At 50.4% G+C, this 20,057-nt stretch overlaps 1 protein-coding gene across 8 annotated transcripts in view; it reads left to right on the top strand.

Moving 5' to 3' along the window:
- NEU2 (neuraminidase 2) overlaps nt 1–11,722 on the top strand; it is an 87,823-nt gene extending 76,101 nt beyond the window's left edge. For 7 of the 8 annotated variants that reach the window (XM_053903634.1, XM_053903628.1, XM_053903621.1 and 4 more), the window contains 2 exons: nt 9,134–9,338; nt 10,651–11,722. In XM_053903634.1, the coding sequence (XP_053759609.1) occupies nt 9,138–9,338; nt 10,651–11,589 (1,140 nt within the window). In that variant the 5' untranslated portion in view covers nt 9,134–9,137 and the 3' untranslated portion in view covers nt 11,590–11,722. Of the gene's footprint in view, nt 1–3,880; nt 4,231–9,133; nt 9,339–10,650 lie in introns of those variants that run through there. The other variant, XM_019445537.2, reaches the window with a different exon arrangement.
- Nucleotides 11,723–20,057: the final 8,335 nt, after the last annotated feature.

The raw sequence follows: 20,057 nt of genomic DNA, 5'->3' as shown, positions 1-20,057 counted from the left end.
AATTAATTTTTTTTTAAATTAAGACTTCATTTTTTAGAGCAGTTTTAGATTCATAGCAAAATTGAGAGGAAGGTACAGAGATTTCTCATTTACCCCCTGTCCCCACCCGTGCACAGCCTCCCCCACTATCACCAACCCCACCAGAGTGGTATGTTTGTTACAATAAATGAATCTTCACAGACACATCATTATTATTCAAAGTCCATAGTTTACATTGGGGTTCACTCCTAATGGTGTACATTCTATGGGTTTGGATGAATATATAATGACATGTATCTATTATTTTGGTACATTACAGAGCATTTTCACTGCAGGAAAAAAAAATCATTTACGTTTCCCCTACTTACTCACCCCACCTCTACAATCCCTGGCAACCACTGATCTTTTTACTGTCACTATTGTTCTGCCTTTTCCAGAATGTCATAGACTTGGAATCACACAGTGTGGAGCCTTTTCAGATTGCCTTCCTTCACTTAGTAATACGCTTTATGTCTTTTCATGGTTTGATAGCTCATTTGTTTTTAGGGTGGAAGAAAATAATTTAAAAAAAAAGTAGTGTCAAAGAAGAACTAAATAGAAATTGTCGAAATATTAAAATGTTGCATTAAAAAATGCTTAGCTATGGAGAACCTGGCTGGCTCAGTCAGTAGAGCATGTGATTCTTGATCTCAAAGTTGTGAGTTTGAGCCCCATGTTGGGTCTAGAGATTACTTAAAAATAAAATCTTAAAAAAAAAAAAAAAAAAGCTTAGATAGACACAACTTTAGATTTGGTCATTTGAGCAATATATCTACCTTCTCTGGCCTCTGTAGCTCATGTGCTTGTCTTTTCCCCCCAGATAGATAATCAGCACTTGGAGCTCTGGGACCTCATCCATGACCTCTCTTCATCTCCTCGGTCAGCATGGTGTTGGCTACATAGGATGTATTCGATGAATACTTTTGAACAGTTAATCAATTGATCCCTTGGAGTCAAATGTAAGTTAAATTTGAATGCTGAATCAAACCCATTTTTAAACTTTTTAAAAAAGTTTATTTATTTGTTTTGGGGGATGTAGGGCAGAGAGAGAGAGAGAGAATGAGAGAATCCCAAGCAGGCTCTGTGCAGTGAGCGCAGAGCCCATCACGGGGCTCAAACTCCCGAATCATGAGATAATGACCTGAGATGAAATCGCGTCGGACACTCAACCAACTGAGCCACCCAGGTGCCCCAAGCTCATTTCTATACGCTCTTTAGGTCCTTTTAAAACCGTACTTCCGCACTCAGTGGTCTGGCCAGGATAGAGTTAATAGCTACCCTTAAGCCACATTTTAAAGTCTTTCATTATATTACTTACCATTGTTTTTAAGATAATACCTTTTTATTTTTTTATTTTTTTAAAGTATTTTATTTTTTTATTATTTTTTTAAACTGTTTTTAATGTTTATTTTTGAGAGAGAGAGACAGAGTGCAAGCAGGGGAGGGGCAGAGAAAGAGAGGGAGACATAGACTCCGAAGCAGGCTCCAGGCTCCGAGCCGTCCGCACAGAGCCCGACGCGGGGCTCGAACTCACAAACCGCGAGATCATGACCTGAGCCGAAGTCGGACGCCCAACCGACTGAGCCACCCAGGCGCCCCAAGATAATACCTTTTTAAACTAACAATATTCATATACACCTGGAAGAATACAAGGAAGTAAATAGATATCATTGTAATCCCACTAGTTAAAGTCAATTAAAATTAATTAGTTTTGTTCCATGCAGTGTGCTAAGTTTGGGGGGTAGAGCAGTACGTATTTTGATACAATTTTTGTTTATTTTTATATGGATTCTTGCGTGTACAATAAACACGTTTACACAAGTGGGATCCTACCTCGTGTGCCATGTATCCTGCTTTTAATACTCCACACCGTCCCGGCATTTTCTCATGCATTACCTAATCTTTAAAACATGATTTAAAAAAAATTTTTTTTAATGTTTATTTATTTTGGAGAGAGACAGAGACAGAGACAGAGTGTGAGCGGGGCAGAGAGAGAGGGAGACGCAGAATCCCAATCTGGGCTGTCAGCAACAGAGCGTAACGCAGGGCTCGAATTCATGAGACACGAGATGACCTGAGCTGCAGTCGGACGCTTAAGTGACTGAGCCACCCAGGTTCCCCTTTAAAACATGATTTTAATTAATTGGTACCTAATATTCCATTGTATGGATGGATAGCAGTTGCATTCACCAGTCACTATGCCTACGCTTATTAACCCACTTTTAAAACACCTCTTCCGTGGCCCAGTGAGTTAGCCAGAACACAAGAAGGACTTAGTAAAGGCATCAGCTTCAAGGTGATTCCCAGACTTCCCACACATGGGGTATGAGTCAGAGCTAGGAGGCTGGGTTTACTGGGCTTTTCACATAGGCTGGCCTTCGGGTGTGGCTCTTTTCAAAGAAAAATTCAAGGTCAGACCACGACTGTCTCTCTGAGAACACTGAGAGGGCTCTAGACCAGAGCAGGACAGGGAGCCCAGAACGTGCCATCCAGGGGACACCTCTGCTGTGAGGCAGCCAGAGAGAGCTGACCCCCGGGAGAGAACGTGCCAAGGTGTGGCTGCACCCGGCTCTGAGCTACCAGACCCGTCTGGAGCTCATGGTACTGTGAAAAGACTTTGTTCCGAACCAGCTGGACGGCCTTCTGATTTTTCCAGCTCCTTCAGCCTCAGCCACACTGTCTGGTGGTGAGCTGAGGCGAGGTGGGTTATGCAGGTGGTCCCCGATGTACGATGGTTCAGCTGAGGATTTTTCAGCTTCGAGATGGTGTGAAAGCAGTATGCATTCAGTGAAAACCCTACATGGCGCTTGGAATTTGGCTCTTTTCCCGGGCTAGTGATGTGCAGCCAATCCTCTCTCGTGACGGCGGGTCGGCGGGGGCTCCTAGCCAGCCGGCGACCCCCAAGGTCAACGACTGGTACGCTGACAGCTGTTCTGTGCCCACAGAGCCGTCCTGTCACTTTCAGCACAGCATTCGATACATTACATGAGTTAAGCGACAGTTCATTACAAAATAGGCTTTGTGTTAGACGATTTTGCATTAGACGATGAGCCCAACTTGCGGGCTACTGGAAGCATTCTGAGCACGTTTAAGGTGGGCTAGGCCAAGCGAGGATGTTCAGTAGGTTAGGTGTGTTAAATGCATTTTCAATGTGTGGTGTTTTCAACTCCTGATGGGTTTATTGGGATGTAACCCCATTATAAGTTAAAGAAGCTCTGTATTTTCTGGCTGTGCACACGCGGATGACTCATCCTTCTGGGAATGAACTCACGGTCCATGAGTTAGGCTTGGGTATGGTGGGCGCGGAAGAAAAGGGCTCTTTGCCAGGTACTAGCACCTAGTGAGTCCTTGCCACATGCCGGATGCTGGGTTAAGAGATTTAAATGGGTTTATCTTGTATGATCTTCACGGCATTGGCCCTGCCCGGAAAGGTAGCCTCATCCGTTTGCTCAGTTGATGAGCACTGATGGAGCACCGATGATATACCAGAAACTTCTCTCAATACTGGGTTGTAGTAGCAGATGAGGCATATAGTCTCCGCTCTCATGCAGCTTGGAATCTACTGTGATGTTTTTTCTACCATTTTTCAGAGGAGGAAACTGGGGTCCAAGAGGTCAAGAAAGCTGCCCTCCTTACCCAGCTGGCCCTGGCAGAGCCAGAAAAGGAGCTGAGTCCGGCATGGCTCTAGCCTTTGCTCTTGCCCTCCCTGTACTTCCAAAGTGTCCCAGGCCTTGGGAAGCTTGGTTCCTGCTGGGCACACATTTTGCTCGTTGCAGCCATTTCAGAAGCAAGCTTGATTCAGGCTGTCCATGGCTCATTCTGATTCACTATGACTGTGCAGGGACCTGGACAGACTTCCTCCTGGTTAATGAGTACCAGCGTCCTAACTGGGCCAGGGCTGGGCCTGGAAACTGGCATCGCCCTGGAGCACATTGGCAGATGAGTGGGTGACAGAAATAGGGCCTCCCTTAGATATATATAGGCACTGGCACAATAGAGGAGGCCCTGAGACTCGAGATGAGCCCAGAGGAACTCAGGAGCCCCACTGTTCTTCTAGAAGCTGGACTGCCACTGCCTCTGCTACATACTCTGACTTCCCACCCAGGCGCCAGGATCTGACTCGGAACACTCTCCAAAAGCTGACCAACAGCTTTTCTTGGAACTGACCTACCTGTTCCTTTGTTAACATAAGCAAGAGCTCTTCTGTGCAAGGTAATTATGAAGTGACAGCGATATGGGAATGTCTTAGACCATGGCAGTTCTAAAGAGCAGGACAGCTCATCACCCTCAACCCCCTGTCTTGGCACCCACTCTGTTCTTGGGGAGCCCAGAGTACCTGCCGGATGGAGAAAGATGTGGAGAAGGCTCTAGTTGGTCAGCTCAGGAAAACTTCTCATTCTGCCCCCAAGTTATATAGCTGGTCTGGACTTCGAGAAGGCAGCTTCAGTGGTCCTATACTGGCATGGGAATCAAGAAAGCTCTTCTCAGCCCGGGGTAGGAATCCCAGCAATGCACTGGGCCCAGGCTGAGTTGTTGAACCCATTGGAAACAGAGTTTTCTTGGGAAAAGAAGCTGCTGGAACTTCAGTCTTGTGGTCCTCACATGCTTGCTTTGCTGGTGCTGTGGGCAGTCCAGATGCGGGCAGCTTCCTGCTCTTTGGAGAGCTGGTATTTCAACATGGTAGCCAACAGGCAAACATTCCCCCCAAATCTAACCCCCAAGAACAAGGGCTATTCCCCTGGGAAAAGCTGCAGAGAGTGCCTCTTGTCTTGTTCCCAAAATTATTGGTTCTCTCTTATTACTAGAGGTTCCTGGAGGGCAGGGACCAGCACTTATCTGTTGATCTGTTTCCTGGCACCTAGAGGGTGCTCAGTGCACATCTAAGCTGCCAAGGTATCTTCCTGAAGTGGGCACATGGAGGCCTCTGGATGTGAAAGGCACCCATAAGGCTGTCCTCTCAACAAGAGAGAGAAGGCAGGCCGGACTGCTTGCGTTTTCTAGGAAAGCCTTTTCGATCTGAGTCTCAGCTATGGGTCCCATGACTGCAGAGCCCAGTGGTTAGGGGTGTGGGCTCTAGAATCTGGCAGCTCCAGGCTCGTACCTGGGGGGCCACCCACTCCAGGAGGTCACCTCCTGCCCCCCTGACTCCACTTCTCAGTTTCCCTACATCCTAGATGGCAGCACTAAAGCCAGCCTCTCGGGTTGGGTGGGGAGAAGTGAGCTTCCTTATGTAAGATGCTTTGCTCTGGGCCCGGGCCCCCACGAGACCACAAGCCATGTCAGCCGCTGGTTCCTTTGTGGGACCATCTGAAATCAGTGCAATTCAACCATTTTTGACCTACAGTGTGGTGGTTTCTCATGGCTCAGCCTGACATTGTCACTTCGCTGACTGCCTGGATGGTGGCATCTGAGGCTGGGTTATGCTGAGGCCCCCTCCCCTCCCCTCCCCCAAGGAGTCAGCCCCCGCTGGAGAAGGAGGGGCCTGCATGGTCACCTCCTATAGCTCCCTTCTTGTCAAGTGGGGAGATGGAACCCAGGGAGGTAGGTTCTTGCCCAAAGATACACAAGGAGGGAGGGGACCTAGGACTAGAATCTGATTTTTTTACTCCTAATTCAGTTCTCTTCTCTCTGTGTTGCTCTCAAGCTGCTGCCATGATATGGGAGCCAGAGCTGGGTCCAGATGGGCCAGCTACCAACACGAGGTGCTATAAAGCACCAGAAATGTCACGAGGTGCCGGAAGATGGCATTTTCCAGAACCCCTCCCAGAGTCAGTACTGCGGGGAGTTAGAAGTGTCTTTAGTCCCACCTCTGGCACTTAAGTGTTAGTGAGCTCAGTTTCCTCATCTGTACAATGGAATAAAAAAAGTGGCGATTTCGTAAGTGTGTCACGGGTATTAAATAAGTGAATATTTATAAATTGTATTGTAAATACTAAAATTTATAGGGGTGCCTGGGTGGCTCAGACGCTTGAGTGTCCAACTCTCGGTCTCGGTTCAGGTCATGATCCCACGGTTCTTGGGATCGAGCCCCATGCAGGGCTCTGAACCGATTCTCTCTCTCCCTCTCTCTGCCGCTACCCCTTGGCCCCCACCCGCGTGCATGTGCGCGTGAGTTTTCTCTCTTTAAATAAATAAACTTAAAAAAATAAAATACAGTTTATAAATACAATTTACAAAAAAACTTTTTAAAATATAGCAGAACACTTAAAAGAGTGCCGGCCCTTCGTAAAGGCCGTGTAGGTGTTGGTTATGAGGATTATGAAGACATTTTTGGATCGGTATTGTCGGTGGGTGTGCCAGTTCGGGCGGGTGCTGAGTTGCCAAAAATGAGACGAGCCCTCCAGATTCTCTTTTTCCTCCGCACCTGCCCTCCTGTGTCTGCTTTGGCTCAAAATACACATGGGGCAAAGACTTAGCCTAGCAGCCCCTAGGGGACAGGGTTAGCACATGTCCACAGCCTCCCCCTCCATGCCAGGCTCTTTTCCCACAGGGGCGTGGCTTTCAGCCTCACAGGTTTTCAGAGGGCAAGGCATTGGTGGGGGCATTTGTGAGGTCAGGTACGGCCATCCCTGTCGAGTGCTCAGACAGGTCCTGGTCCTAGCGAGCACTATTGGTATTTGGCAATAAAGTTAAACCCTTCGAATCCTCACTAGAACACAAACTCCACCAGTCCACAGATTTATTTATTTATTTGTTTTTATTCACAAAGCATATTCACAAGTTTCTAGAACAATGCAGGGCCCAAGGTAGAAGCACAATAAATATTTGCTATTTGAATGGAAAAATTTGTCCCCACCCTAAAGGAGAGCAGACTCTAAGGAAGGTGTCTGGAAAACAGTGCAAACCTGGAAGCTTGCAACAAATTCATCTTCTGCAACCCCCCCCTCCCCTCGCACCCTCAGCAACAGTTCCCTGGGGCCAAAAGAGGGACTTCCTAAAAAATAAATCGGGTTAGATCACTGCCTTGCCTAAACAAATCCAAAATCTTCCCATTGCCTCCAGGCTAAAATCCAACTCTGATGGTCAGTGAGCACCAGCTCAACCTCATTAGTCATCCCGGAAATGCAAATCAAAACCACAGTGCGATGCTACTTAACCCCCGTAGGATGGCTGTTATCAAAAAGACACAATAACCAGTGTTGCATTGAGAGATTGGAATCTTGACCTGGCTGGTGGGAATGTAAAATGTTGCGGCTGATGTGGAAACAGTCAGGCAGTTAGTGTTACCATATGACCCAGCAATTCCACTCCTAGGTACATTACCCAAGATACACGCCCAATAAACTGTTGATCGGTTTTCTGGAGAACGCTGTTTACCCTGCCTCTTTCTCCCCCATTTCATTTTTATTTTTAATCATATTTGATTCTTCCCCATCTACATTTCTTTTTTTTTTTTAATTTTTTTTTTAACATTTATTTTTGAGAGATAGAGACAGCGCGTGAGCAGGGGAAGGGCAGAGAGAGAGAGGGAGACACAGAATCTGAAGCGGGCTCCAGGCTCTGAGCTGTTCAGCACAGAGCCCAGACGCTCAAACCCACGAGCCTCGAGATCAGGACCTGAGCCGTGGGATGTCAGAGGCTTACCCGACTGAGCGCCCCGGGGCGCCCCTCCCACCTACATTTCATAACAAAGTTTCAATGTAGCCACCCTTCTGTCTATTAAACTCCATGTTCCTGGATGACAGTTTCCAGGTCCAGATTTTACCATGAAGACTTACCTCTTCCACTCACGTTTAGGCAATCACACATTTTTACCTTGTGCAGTGTTTGCCCTCATTAGTTTTATTTTGTTATTTTGGCCTAGCAATAATATTCATTGTGGATTGAATAGAATACCGGTAGATTGCACTCGTTTCTCAGAAATGTTGAATTAACTTTTAGAGAATCCCCGGACGTGGTAGGAAAGGGTGCAGAGGAAAGGCTGTGTGCTGCTTACTGCTCACCCCACTTTCCAGGCAGGGCTCCCCAGGAAGCAGGCTCCGAAATGGACAGGTTTGTGGGGGCGCCTCCTGGGGTCAGCTTGGTGGAAGGCAAGTAGGAGCAGGCAGGAGAAGGGGGGCTGTGATGCCGTGTCTGGGAAGCCTCAGTGGAGCCCACGGGAGCCCTGGAGCTGGGCTGGTCCTTGAGAGCATCCCAGGTAGGACGAGGGAGCCAAGTCTTTACGTTCTGGGCAGGCTGGCTGGCAGGTGGAGCCCTTCCTGGGGTATGATCTCGGTTCTTTTCAGCTGCTGGCAGTCCTGTCCCTCCCCTGGGCTGACAGCTGAGGCCCATCTGTTCTGCAGCCAGCACTCCCTGAAGCTGGGGGTGAAGTCACCCTGAAGGGGGAACCAGGTGGCCCGGCACAGGGACCACTGTCACCCACCATCACCAAGTTACCTCCAGCTCTCCCTACCCTTTCTGGCCAAATACTTATTTTTTTTTTTTCTTTTATTTTCTTATATGTCCGGAAGACCCTTCCAGCCCGGGTGGGGTGTCAGGAGCCTCTGTCTTCCATTGCCTGCACCCCCTCCCTGCCCCGGGGAGGGGGGCGGGGAGCCCCCATGGTGGGTGCAACTGGGCCTCCCCTCAGGCAGCCTGGGGACGAGAGCCTTGAGAATGGAGCCTGTTTTTTCCCCCACATTTTTTTTTCTTTTTGCTAAGGCAACTTTCTAGGGCTCTGCAGTTATAAAAAAAACTCCCATGTGTCATTTTCTGGCAGCCGGACAGCTGCGGAGCGCCCCTCGGCAAGCACTCCTTTCCCACTCAAGGTTTAGCATTTGATTGATGAGTTGGGTTTGGGAAAAGCAGTTGAAGGTTATCACGAATCTGTTGTAAGGAGGTTTGTTAACTTATAATAAAAATACGGCACAGAATACTCTTTTCCGAAGACCTCGTCTCCCATGTCTCACGCATACACGGCTGCCAGGCCCTACGAGGGGCATGTGCACAGTTGGCAGAAAGGGTCTTGGAATGTCATAAAGGGGGATGAGCCCCCACTGGGAAGAAGGACAGGTCACCCCAACGTCGGGTGGCTTGCCCACGGGGTGAGCAGCCCCTGCCTGGGAGGGTGGCCGTGGCCCCGTCTCAGGATGTGAATGCAAGAGACTCACCTGCCTGTCCTGTGCCCTCCCCCAAGCCCCATGGAGTCGTGCCCCATCCTGCAGAAGGAGAGAGTGTTCCAGTCAGGAACCCATGCCTACAGGATCCCCGCTCTGCTGTATCTGCCTGAGCAGAAGACAGTGTTGGCCTTCGCGGAACAGCGGATAAGCAAGAAGGATGAGCACGCAGAGCTGATCGTCCTGCGCAGAGGAAGCTATGACGCATCCACCCATCAGGTCCAGGTAAGGCAGGGCGAGGCTACACGTGCTGGGAATCCAGGGGCCACGACATCCTTAGATGGCCGAACAGAGGGACAAGACACGCTGAATCCCAAGAGGGGCCCAGAGACCCATCAGAGATGGGCGGAGAAGGTGTCCCCAGTGAGGGTGACCCACATGGGGTCACCGTGAGCAAGTTCAGCTGGCCTGGCTGCTTCTGCTTTCTTGCATAACAGGACAAGTCGGACAGGGAAACTGATGTTCGGACAGCTCCCCGCATCCCTGAAAACCTGAGGGAGGGGTAGTTTAGTATCACATAACATGGGGGGGCGGGGGGGAGGGAGTGTATCCTTTTAGTAAAATTAACCTGGGGAGCAAGGTAAAGGTTGGAACTTGTGTCTTGAGATTGCAGCACGTAGACCAAGTATTTAATTTTGATGAAGACACCCAAGGCTGGCTTATCACATTTGAAGGGGTTAATATACTATTATCATTATTCCATGGTCTTTATGACACAGTACCCAGCCAGAGCGTGGGGTCTGAAGCAGATGGACTTGGGTTCAAGTCCTGGTTCTGCCACCGATCAGAGGCATGGGCTTGGGCAACTCATCCATGCTGTCTAAGCCTCTCATTCCCCGGACGGGAGACGGAGCTGGTAACACCTGTCCCCCAGGAGTCAGGGATTAGTGTTAGACGACATAACAGACATCGTGCTCTGGGCACGGTGTCTACCCCTTGAACCGTCCACTGGTGGAGGGCTATTAATGGACGGAGATAGAGGGCAGAGCTGCTGCGTGTAGGCCACAGACTCAGGAACCGTGGAAACTCCTTGTGAGTCCTCGGTGTTGTGGTGCTATCCCTCCTAGGCTGCATTAATAGACTGTGATGTGTGGAAAGTGGGAGGTGATTGTCACATTCTGCCCCGTCATGGCCAGACTACTGGAGTTACTCTAAGGCTTTATTTTTCAAGAATGGGAAACTGGACCGGGCTGGTGAGTGGAAGGGACCGGGATGAACCTGGGAACGGCTGTGCCCCGATCCTCTTCGTATGCTGCGGTCTGGCACTCTGCGGGGGCTCTGCAACGTCTGTTGCTGGAAACGGCAGCGGTAGCCCCTCGAATGAACAGTGCGCCGCCGCGGAGGGAGTACGGAGGGGCCGGGCTCCCAGCGCTCCGGGGAGACGTTGCGCGGGTGGATGCGTGCTGCGTGACCTTTGACGTTTCTCCCGTGGGATGCGCCACCTGCCGGTCTCCCCGCACTGCAGTTCCTGCCACTGCCGCTGTCCCCGGCCATTTCAAAGTCGTTTTTCTCCTCCTTCCTGTCTCCTCACATTCAGTGGCACGCCCAGGAGGTGGTGGCCCAGGCCCAGCTGGAGGGCCACCGGTCCATGAACCCAAGCCCCTTGTACGACGAGAAGACAGGAACCCTCTTCCTCTTCTTCATCGCCATCCCGGGGCAGGTGTCCGAGCACCACCAGCTCCACACCAGGGTCAACGTGACACGGCTGTGCCAGGTCACCAGCCCCGACCACGGGAGGTCCTGGAGTCCCGCCCGAGACCTCACTGACCCCGCCATCGGCACAGCCCACAAGGAGTGGGCCACTTTTGCGGTGGGTCCGGGGCACTGCCTGCAGCTGCGCAACAGGACGCGGAGTCTGGTGGTGCCCGCCTACGCTTACCGGAACCTTCACCCGCACCGGCGGCCTTCGCCGTTTGCCTTCTGCTTCGTCAGCCATGACCACGGGCACACGTGGCAGAGAGGGAACTTCGTGGCCCAGGACACCGTGGAGTGTCAGGTGGCCGAAGTCGGGGGTGCAGAGCAGAGGGTCGTGTATCTGAACGCGAGGAGCCCCCTCAGAGCCAGGGTCCAGGCCGAGAGCACCAACGAGGGCCTCGACTTCAAGGAGGCCCAGCTAGTGGAGAAGCTCGTGGAACCTCCGCACGGCTGCCAAGGGAGCATCGTCAGCTTTCCCGGCCCCGGGGCGGGGACGGACGCCTCGGACAGATGGCTGCTGTACACTCACCCCACCGACCCACGGCAGAGAGCCCACCTGGGCGCGTACCTCGGCAAGCCGCGCCCGGGCCCCGCGGCCTGGTCGGAGCCCGCCCTGCTGGCCACGGGCAGCTGCGCTTACTCAGACCTCCAGAGCATGGGCACCGGCCCTGACGGGTCACCGCAGTTCGGGTGTCTGTACGAATCGGACGATTACGAGGCGGTCATGTTCCTCGCGTTCACCCTGAAACAAGCCTTCCCAGCTGAGTTTTTGTCTTCGTGAGCCAGCTGTGTGCCATCCAGGAAGGACTCCCGCCGGCCTGGGGCCCCCTTTCCTCCTGAACACCCCCAGTGAGAGGCCCGTGGGTTTCCCTCTGGGCTCTGGGGGCCAGCTCTCCGCTCCCCTCGCTGAAACCGTGTGCAGACGTCTGCCTCTTGGCTCTCTTCCTGCTTGGATGTTTCCGTCCTTCCGAGGGATTCGGTTTTCAATCAGAAGTCGAAGGAACCTGGCTTCCCACAGCCCCTCGACAGGGAAGATGGGGAGACGTCGCTCTGCATGGCTCAGCCTGCCTGTTGCCCCCCCAGCCCCGGCTTCCGTGCGGGTCCTGATAAATGGTCGAGTCCAGCCCATTTCTTCTTGGTAAACGCTCATCATGTTCCTGGGAGGAGACGGAGACAAAGATGCAAATTAGCAGAGGGGTGTGTGTGCATGTGAGTGTGCATGTGTGTGTGTGTGTGTGTGTGTGTGTGTGTGTGTGTGTTTGATGATGCTTTAGAGCAGACAGCATGGGAGACAGCTTTGCAGGGAGGTAAGGGGGGCTAGGAAAATTAAGGTAACTCCTCAAGCTGCCGTAGCAAATCAGTACAAACTTGGTGGCTTAAAACAACAGAAATTCATTCTCTGACCATTCTGGAGGCCGGAAGTCCAAAATCAAGGTGTCAGCAGGACCTGGGGAGAACCCTTCCTTGCCCCTTCCGGCATCTGGTGACCCCAGGTAGCCCTCGGCTTACGGCTACCTCCCTTTAATGCCTCTGTCTTTGAATGGCTTTCTCCCCTTCCCCTGTGTTTTTCTCTCCATACCTGGGTAACCCAGAATGATCCTTCACTCAATTATATTTGCATAGACTCTTTTCCAAAGGATGCCACTTTCTCTGGTTCTGAGGGTTAGGACGTGGATCTATCTTTTGGAGCCGCCACTCAACCTGCTATAGTCATCCATCCTAAGTTATTTTTGTACAGGTGATGCGGCTAAAGGTAGGAATGAAATTCAGGCGAATCAGATAATTCAGAAGAGGGAAGTGGGCAAGAGGGGCTGGGCTGTTGGATGTGCGTCTGTGGCACAAAGCTGCTCCGGGGCGTTTAGCCTTTGCCATGACAGGTATGCCACCATGTGGAAAGAGAGAGGGTCAGGGGTGTGCTTGTGTAGATCTTGCTGTGTAGAAAGAGCAGGGAGAAGGCCGCTTCTGGTTGTCATGAGGGTGATAACCTGAGAGGGGGCCCGACCCGGGTGGAGGGGGCTGATGCTTCTTGTCATATGTCCCAAGTCCATTCGCCCCCTTCCCCCATCAGAGCCCCTCCTACTGATTGGATCAGTCTAATAGTTTGATGGCAGGGATCGATGACAACAGTCATGGATTCTTGCAACGGAGCCGAGTCTCCATGTGGCCAGGCAGTGGTTAAATGGAATTTTCACAGGGTAGGGAGCTGGAGGTGTGGCTTTTGTTCCGGGTGTTTCCTGGCCCTGGCCTCCTATCTGGGTGCTACTTCTCTGTGTGGGGTTTTGTGAAATCCGGCTGGAAGGATAAGGAGTTAGGGCCTGCTCGTTGCTGGGGTGGAAGGTAGAGCTCCTCTGCGTTGGGGATGTCACCTGCTGTCTTCTAAACCCTGCAAAGTTAGCTATGCAGAGGCCAGAGGCCTGGTCAGGAGAGCGAGGACAGGGCCACACAGGCCAGGAGCAGTGCACTAAGAGGTTAAGAGGTAGGGTGGTGCCACAGTGTGTTATTCAAATCAGGACACTTTTGAGAGTGAAAGGAGAATGTTATTAATAATTACACCAAGACAGTGGGCATCAGCCAGGACCGTCCCAGATAAACTGAGAGCTTTATTAGAGAAAGACCCACCGAGGATTGTGTCAGGAGCTGGCCTCTGCTAACTCCTCTGGAAAAGTCAATCATCTGCTAAGGGTCTTGAGATGAGTCGGGAATACGATAAGACATCCGGACACTGCCAAGCTCAGAAAATTATTCCCTTAGACTCTCTCCATTCACAGAAGTCAGTGGGTCTCCATTACAACTGCTTTTTAGAATTCCCTGGAAAGCTTATAAACTGTGGTGATGCCTGGGCTCCAGCCCTGACCAACTGATACAGAATCTCTGGTGGTGGCGTCCAGGGATGAGTATTTTTTTCAAAAGCTCCTCAAGTTATCCTAGTGAACATAAGGATCAAGAACTGCTAGCACAGATCTCTAAATTTCCTTCTACTTCTAAATGTATGCAAATATCAAAGTCTTCTGATTTGAGTGAAAAAAAGCAAAAGTTGATTTGGTTAAAGTCGGACTTATCCACTCATTGAAAAACACCACTAAGAGAGTGAAAAGAAAAGCCATAGATGGGGAGAAGATATTTATAACACACATGTCTGGCAAAGCACTTGTATCCAGAATCTATAAAGAGTCCCTACAAACCAATAAGAAAAAGACAATCCAACGAAAATGGGCAAAGGACTTGAACAGGCACTTCACAAAAGAGGATATCACAAAGGCTGCTAAACACGTTTGTCAGAGAAATGCAAATTAAAACTATGAGATACCCACCAGAATGACTACAGTGAAAAAGATCGACAACAGCAGGTATTGGCAAGGACGTGAAGCGACCGGAATTCTCATGCATTTCTGGAGGAAGCGTACCTGGTGTGACCACTTTGGAAAGCTGTTCAGTAGTATCTACTAAAACTGAACATGCAAATACTCTATGACCCAGCACTTCCTCTCTGCAGTACGTCTCTAAAAGACACGAATGCATATAGCTGCCAAGGACACGTATTAAGAATGTTTCTGGGGGGCGCCTGGGTGGCGCAGTCGGTTAAGCGTCCGACTTCAGCCAGGTCACGATCTCACGGTCCGTGAGTTCGAGCCCCGCGTCAGGCTCTGGGCTGATGGCTCAGAGCCTGGAGCCTGTTTCCGATTCTGTGTCTCCCTCTCTCTCTGTCCCTCCCCCGTTCATGCTCTGTCTCTCTCTGTCCCAAAAATAAATAAACGTTGAAAAAAAAAAAAAAGAAAAAAAAAAAAAAAGAAAGAATGTTTCTGGCAGCTTTGTTCGTAAGAGTCCCAAAGGGGAAACAATCCAAATGTCCGTCGATATCAGAATGGATAACCGAATTGGGCAATATTCGCGCAAAGGAATATTTCACGACAGTAGAAGAATGAAGTTCTGCTACACACGAGAGTGTAGGTGGTTTTCCAGACATTATATATTTGCGCGAATGAAGCCAGATTCAAAAGACTACATACTTGATGACTCTATTTATATGAAGTTCAGGAACACGCAAAACAAATCCGTGGTGTATAAGTCAGGAAGGTAGCTATTTCTGGAGGAGGATAGCTGTTCATGGGGAGCTAGGAGGAGTCTTCTGGGTGTTGGAAACATTCTACTATTTGATCTGATGCAGCGGAGGAGGGCTAATTCTCATGTGAGAATTCGATGAGCCGTACACACAAGATTTGTGTACCTTAAAAGTTCAACTGAATAGTGGATTTGCTAGTTAAACCTCCAAATCAGTATATTATATTGGGTTGTAATAAAACTTTGGAAATGAATTTTTTTAATTAAAAAAATTTTTTTTAATGCCTATTTTTTAGAGAGAGAGAGAGACAGAGCATGAGCGCCGGAGGGGCAGAGAGAGAGGGAGACACAGAATCCGAAGCAGGCTCCGGGCTCTGAGCTGTCAGCACAGAGCCCGATGCGGGGATCGAACTCACGAGCCATGAGATCATGACCTGAGCTGAAGTCGGACACCCAACCGACTGAGCCACCCAGGCGCCCCAGAAATGAATTTTTGTGATAAACTTTTTTAGGGGGAACCATTTTAGATTTACAGAAAATTTGCAAAGATAGTATGGAGTGTTCCCATATATCCCACACTCAGTTTCCCCTAGTGTTAACATCTTATGTAACTGTGGTACATGTATCAAAACTAAGAGATTAACGTTGATGCACTATTACTAAACTCTAGACTTCATTCGGGTTTCACCAGTGTTTCTACTAATGTCCTTTTTCTGTTCTTGGATCCAATCCAGGATACATTTAGTACATTTAGTGAAACTGAATTTTTACTATAATTTGTGTCCATGGAGACATACACGTATCCACAGACCGATACACGGCCCCTCCCCTTGCCGTGTGAGGCCGAGGAGATGAGAGGGCTTGGGGCACGTCCAGGGCGGTCGCCTCGGAAGGCCCAGAGCCTGGCCCCGCAGAGAGGGCAGGCAGGGTGGTCTGCTCGACCCAGTGGTGCCCGTAGAGAAGATCTGCCCCTCTCAGGAGAGACTCTGTCTCTGCACGGCGCGATGAGCTGGGGGCAGCACGATAGCCACAGAGAATTACTGGAACTTGTCCATTCTTAGAGGTAAGGCCACATGTGGTGAGACACAGCATGTTAGCCTGTAGAGACGGAAGTGAACTTGAAGTCTTTTAAGTCCAGCCTCCTCACTGAGGGACGGGAGGAGGTGACAGCAGGTTCGGTGAGGTCCGATGACTTCCTCGAGACCACACAGCCCGTGGCAGGGCCGGGAAAGCAAGTGGGTTTCTGACCCTTGACCAGTGTCCCCACCTCTGTGCTGAGTTGTCTCCATTGTCCCTGTCTGACCATGCAAGGAGTACAAAGGGGTCTGTGTGTCCAGATTCTGGGACGTGGAGCTCTGCTCGGCCTGTCTCTGGAGCCTGTGCCCTTGGTTAGCCCCGGGCGCAAGGCCTCCCTCGCTGGCACTCCCTCGTGGCCTCACCAGGGAGGGCGGAGAGATGCCAGCCCGGGCGTCTGGGAAGGCAGCACCTCCTGCAGAGCCGAGAGGCGGCGGAGAGCTTGGTGCTCCAAGTCCCTGCTCTGCGCTGTGAGATTTTAGAGCCAGCACCACACCACCGCCCACACAAATCCCCATCCCGTGAAGAAGAAAGGAAGAAATCCAGTATTTAAATGTGATACTTTAATCACACTGCTCACAAGGTGAGAAAGCTGACTGTACTTTTGGCAAGGTGTTTCTTTTTCAAATTCCATTTTTGTACTGTTTTTAGGGGAGGATTTCAAGGGAATAGATGCCAACCATTTGGAAGTACAAAGAGGCAGGATAAAACCACCCGTAATCCCACTAGGCAGAGGCACATTTTCTTCTGGTCTTCTATCTGTGAGATTTGTTGAGATCGTGCTGCAGAATCAACGTGGGATGCTGCCTTTCCTCCCCACTTGACATTATACCCGAAGCATTTCCCCCATGTTATATTCTTGCAAAAGACAATATGTCGAAGAAACATACTGCGAACTATGCAATCATTCTTGGGTATTAGAAATTGAAGGTACTTTTACTTCTTTTCTGTTATAAAAACACTGAGATGAACATCTTTGTGAGTAAACCTCCGTCTTTATCTGTGATCATTCCGTAAACTGAATCCTCTAAGAGGAATTACTGAGTCGAAGATGAACGTGTGAAATCTCTTGAGATGTGTTGTTTGCAAATGTAAAGTGCAACTCTTCATTATGAATTAAAATGTCTTGAAATGGCTTTTTTCTTTTATATTTTTCATATTTTTATATTTGTATTCTGAGCTCCTGGAAAAATTGAATTAAGTCACGTATTTGTTCCTTAATTCATAAGTCATGGTTCCTACTCTCTCCCTACATGGTCTATGATCTGGCTTAAAGACCAGTGGTAGACACACATACAGAAAATTCTAGAATCACAGAGGTAAGAAAGCCCTTCCCCGAATATTCTCTGGTCTAACTGTGTTCATCTGATGAAGGAAAAAGTCCTGGGAAGGGGGCATGACTTGGCTTTTCAAAGGCCCCTGTATATCCCCCCACCTCCCTCCTGCTCTGGACCAGAAGTTCCAGGGTCCCAGCAAAAGCAGGTGGAATCCCGATGACTGTCAGTTCCTTTACTTTTCTTTGGGCCCAATGGGTCACTGGTTGATCATGCAGGCCCTCCTTTCTGCCCAAGGACGTGCTAGGTCAGTGGGAGCTCAGTGACGGGTACCTGAGTCATGTTATTTCCCCGTGGGTAGCATTTTTCTCCTTTCTAGATCTTTTAATGAGAGCGTGGCTTTGTAACACCAGGGCTACCTGGTTTCCACCGAGAACCAAACTTCCAATGTGCTGACTACTTCTACTGTTTTCTTCTCTAATCCAGCCAGAAAACATGTATCGAGTACTCATTACTCAGGCACTGAGCTGATGGTAGAAAACAATAGTGAATGTCCCTTGAGGCCTGACTGTGCACCAGGCATTATTCCAAGCCCTTTGCAGCTGTCCACTCATTTATTCCTCATCCCGATACTATAAGGCAGGTTACTATTATTGTCCCCATTTTACAGAGGAAGAAGCTGAGGCAGAGAAAGATGAAGCCCCTTGACCAGGATCGTACAAGCCGGTAAGTGGCCGAGCCAGGTGGTCAGGTTCCCGAGTCTGCCCTTGTCCTGCGTGGCTGAAGGGGAATGACAGCTGGGAAGGAGTTCAACCATGAACAAGTATCATAGCACAGAGCGAGAAATCCCAATGCAGAGTGCAAGTCCAGGAGGACAGGGGCTGTGTTCCCTGCTACATCGTGGGGTCTAAGATGGTGTCTGGGTGTATGGGAGCTCTCAGTCATTATGTGTTGAATGAGTGAATGGATGAATGAACGAACGAACACATCAAGGTACCAATGTGGTCATGCTGGAGCCCAGAGTGAGTATAGGGGATGAGACGATCAGGCAATTCCATGATGGGTCTTGAATGGCTTGGTACAACCTGCCAGGGAGCTAGCCTTTCATCCTGTGATAACAGAAAGGCATCAGGAGATCTGATCTGGAGGAGACGCAGACTCAGAGGTGCAGTTCAGAAAGAGCTTGGTAGAAATTTGGAGGACAGGGGCGCCTGGGTGGTGCAGTCGGTTAAGCATCCGACTTCAGCCAGGTCACGATCTTGCGGTCCGTGAGTTGGAGCCCCGCGTCGGGCTCTGGGCTGATGGCTCGGAGCCTGGAGCCTGCTTCCGATTCTGTGTCTCCCTCTCTCTCTGCCCCTCCCCCGTTCATGCTCTGTCTCTCTCTGTCCCAAAAATAAATAAAAAACGTTGAAAAAAAAATTAGAAAAAAAAAATTTGGAGGACAGAGTGAGAGATTGTGTGTGTGTGTGTGTGTGTGTGTGTGTGTTTGGGGGTCGGGGGATCCTGAAGGAGGACAGGCTAGTGACAGTCCTCTGGAAAAGTCCAGGGGGCAAATGATGTCAGGGTGAACGAAGCCAGGACCAGAGAGGCTGCATCGAAGGGAGTGGATATTCCGGAGGGTTCTACAGCTGGGTGATTCATCAGATGTAGGTGGTGAAAGGAGGGGGGGTGAAGACTTGGATTCTGGCTTGGGAGACTGGGTAGTTGGGTGACCACGTGGAAGAACAGGTTTTCACCGTAAAACTGGGAAACTCAGGTGAAGTAGGGCTTTAGTGCCCGTAAGAAAACCACCTGGGCAGCGGGAAGTGTGGACGAGGCTTAGGAATGACGTCAGGTCTGGAAAGGCAGATTTGGAAGCCCTCGTGGGGAAAGGGCCCTGGGAGAGCAGCAGACAGACAAAAGAGAAGGCCAGGAACAAAACTGGGGAAGCAGCCGTATATCAGGGGATGGGGATGAGACAGGCTGGGAGGGAGGAACAGCAAGGCGGGGGGGCAGCAGTCAGGGTTCCAGAAAGGCGGCACGCCACAGCGAGAATGTTGGGAGAGGGGAGCGATTGGAATTTTGACAAGAGGTTTTCAGTGGGAATACAAGACGCTGTGACAGCAAGGACAGTTTATTCAAAAGGATCACCAGTGAAGGCACAGAATTGGGCAATACCCAGGCACGAAGGAAGCAGGTGGGGACTTGGCTCTCAGTCTCGGCTGCCCACTGGACTCGCCGGGGGTGTCCAGACCCTCCTGAGAGATTTCTTTTTAATTGGGCTGGTGTGGAGCCTTTCAAACGCACAGCCGAGGCTGGGAACCCTTGGCAGGGAGGGTTGTTGTTGATTTAAGATAGAAAAATTTTAAGCTTCCTTGTGGGACGAGGGGGAGGAGAGAGAGAGAAAATCGGGGGGGGGGGGGCAGGGTGCCTTCAGGAGCTGGTGTCCCAGCAAGGTGACACGGGAACCCAGAATGGTGAGGAGAGAGGCGGATGAAGATGCATTTGAAGGTGTCCTGGGAGGCCCAGCTACCTGGGCAGAAAAGTGAGGGGTTTCTTTTTTGATGGCTTCTGGCTTCTGGGTGAGCGGCTCTGAGGAGCGTGGGGAGGTGAGGTAGGCCAACGGGGAAAACGCTGGCTCTGGCCAGTGGGGAAGGCAGAGGGCATGTCTGCAAGAGCCTGGCCGCCATGCAGGTTGGGAGCTGGCCATCTGTCCAGGCCAAGCTGCCTGGTAAGGGGTTGTTCTGGGGAAGGTCAGCACCCCATCCGAGGGAAGAACCTGGCTGGAGGCTTTCAGGGAGGGGTGGCGGGAGGAGGGGGCGGGGAGAGGAGTTGAGGGTGGAGAGAGGCCCGTCATGGGGAC

This window comes from Panthera pardus, unplaced genomic scaffold (genome assembly GCF_024362965.1).
Source record: "Panthera pardus isolate Hobbes unplaced genomic scaffold, ASM2436296v1 HiC_scaffold_10, whole genome shotgun sequence".
NCBI classification, from domain to species: Eukaryota; Metazoa; Chordata; class Mammalia; order Carnivora; family Felidae; genus Panthera; species Panthera pardus.
This window is presented reverse-complemented; position numbering and strand designations above follow the sequence as displayed.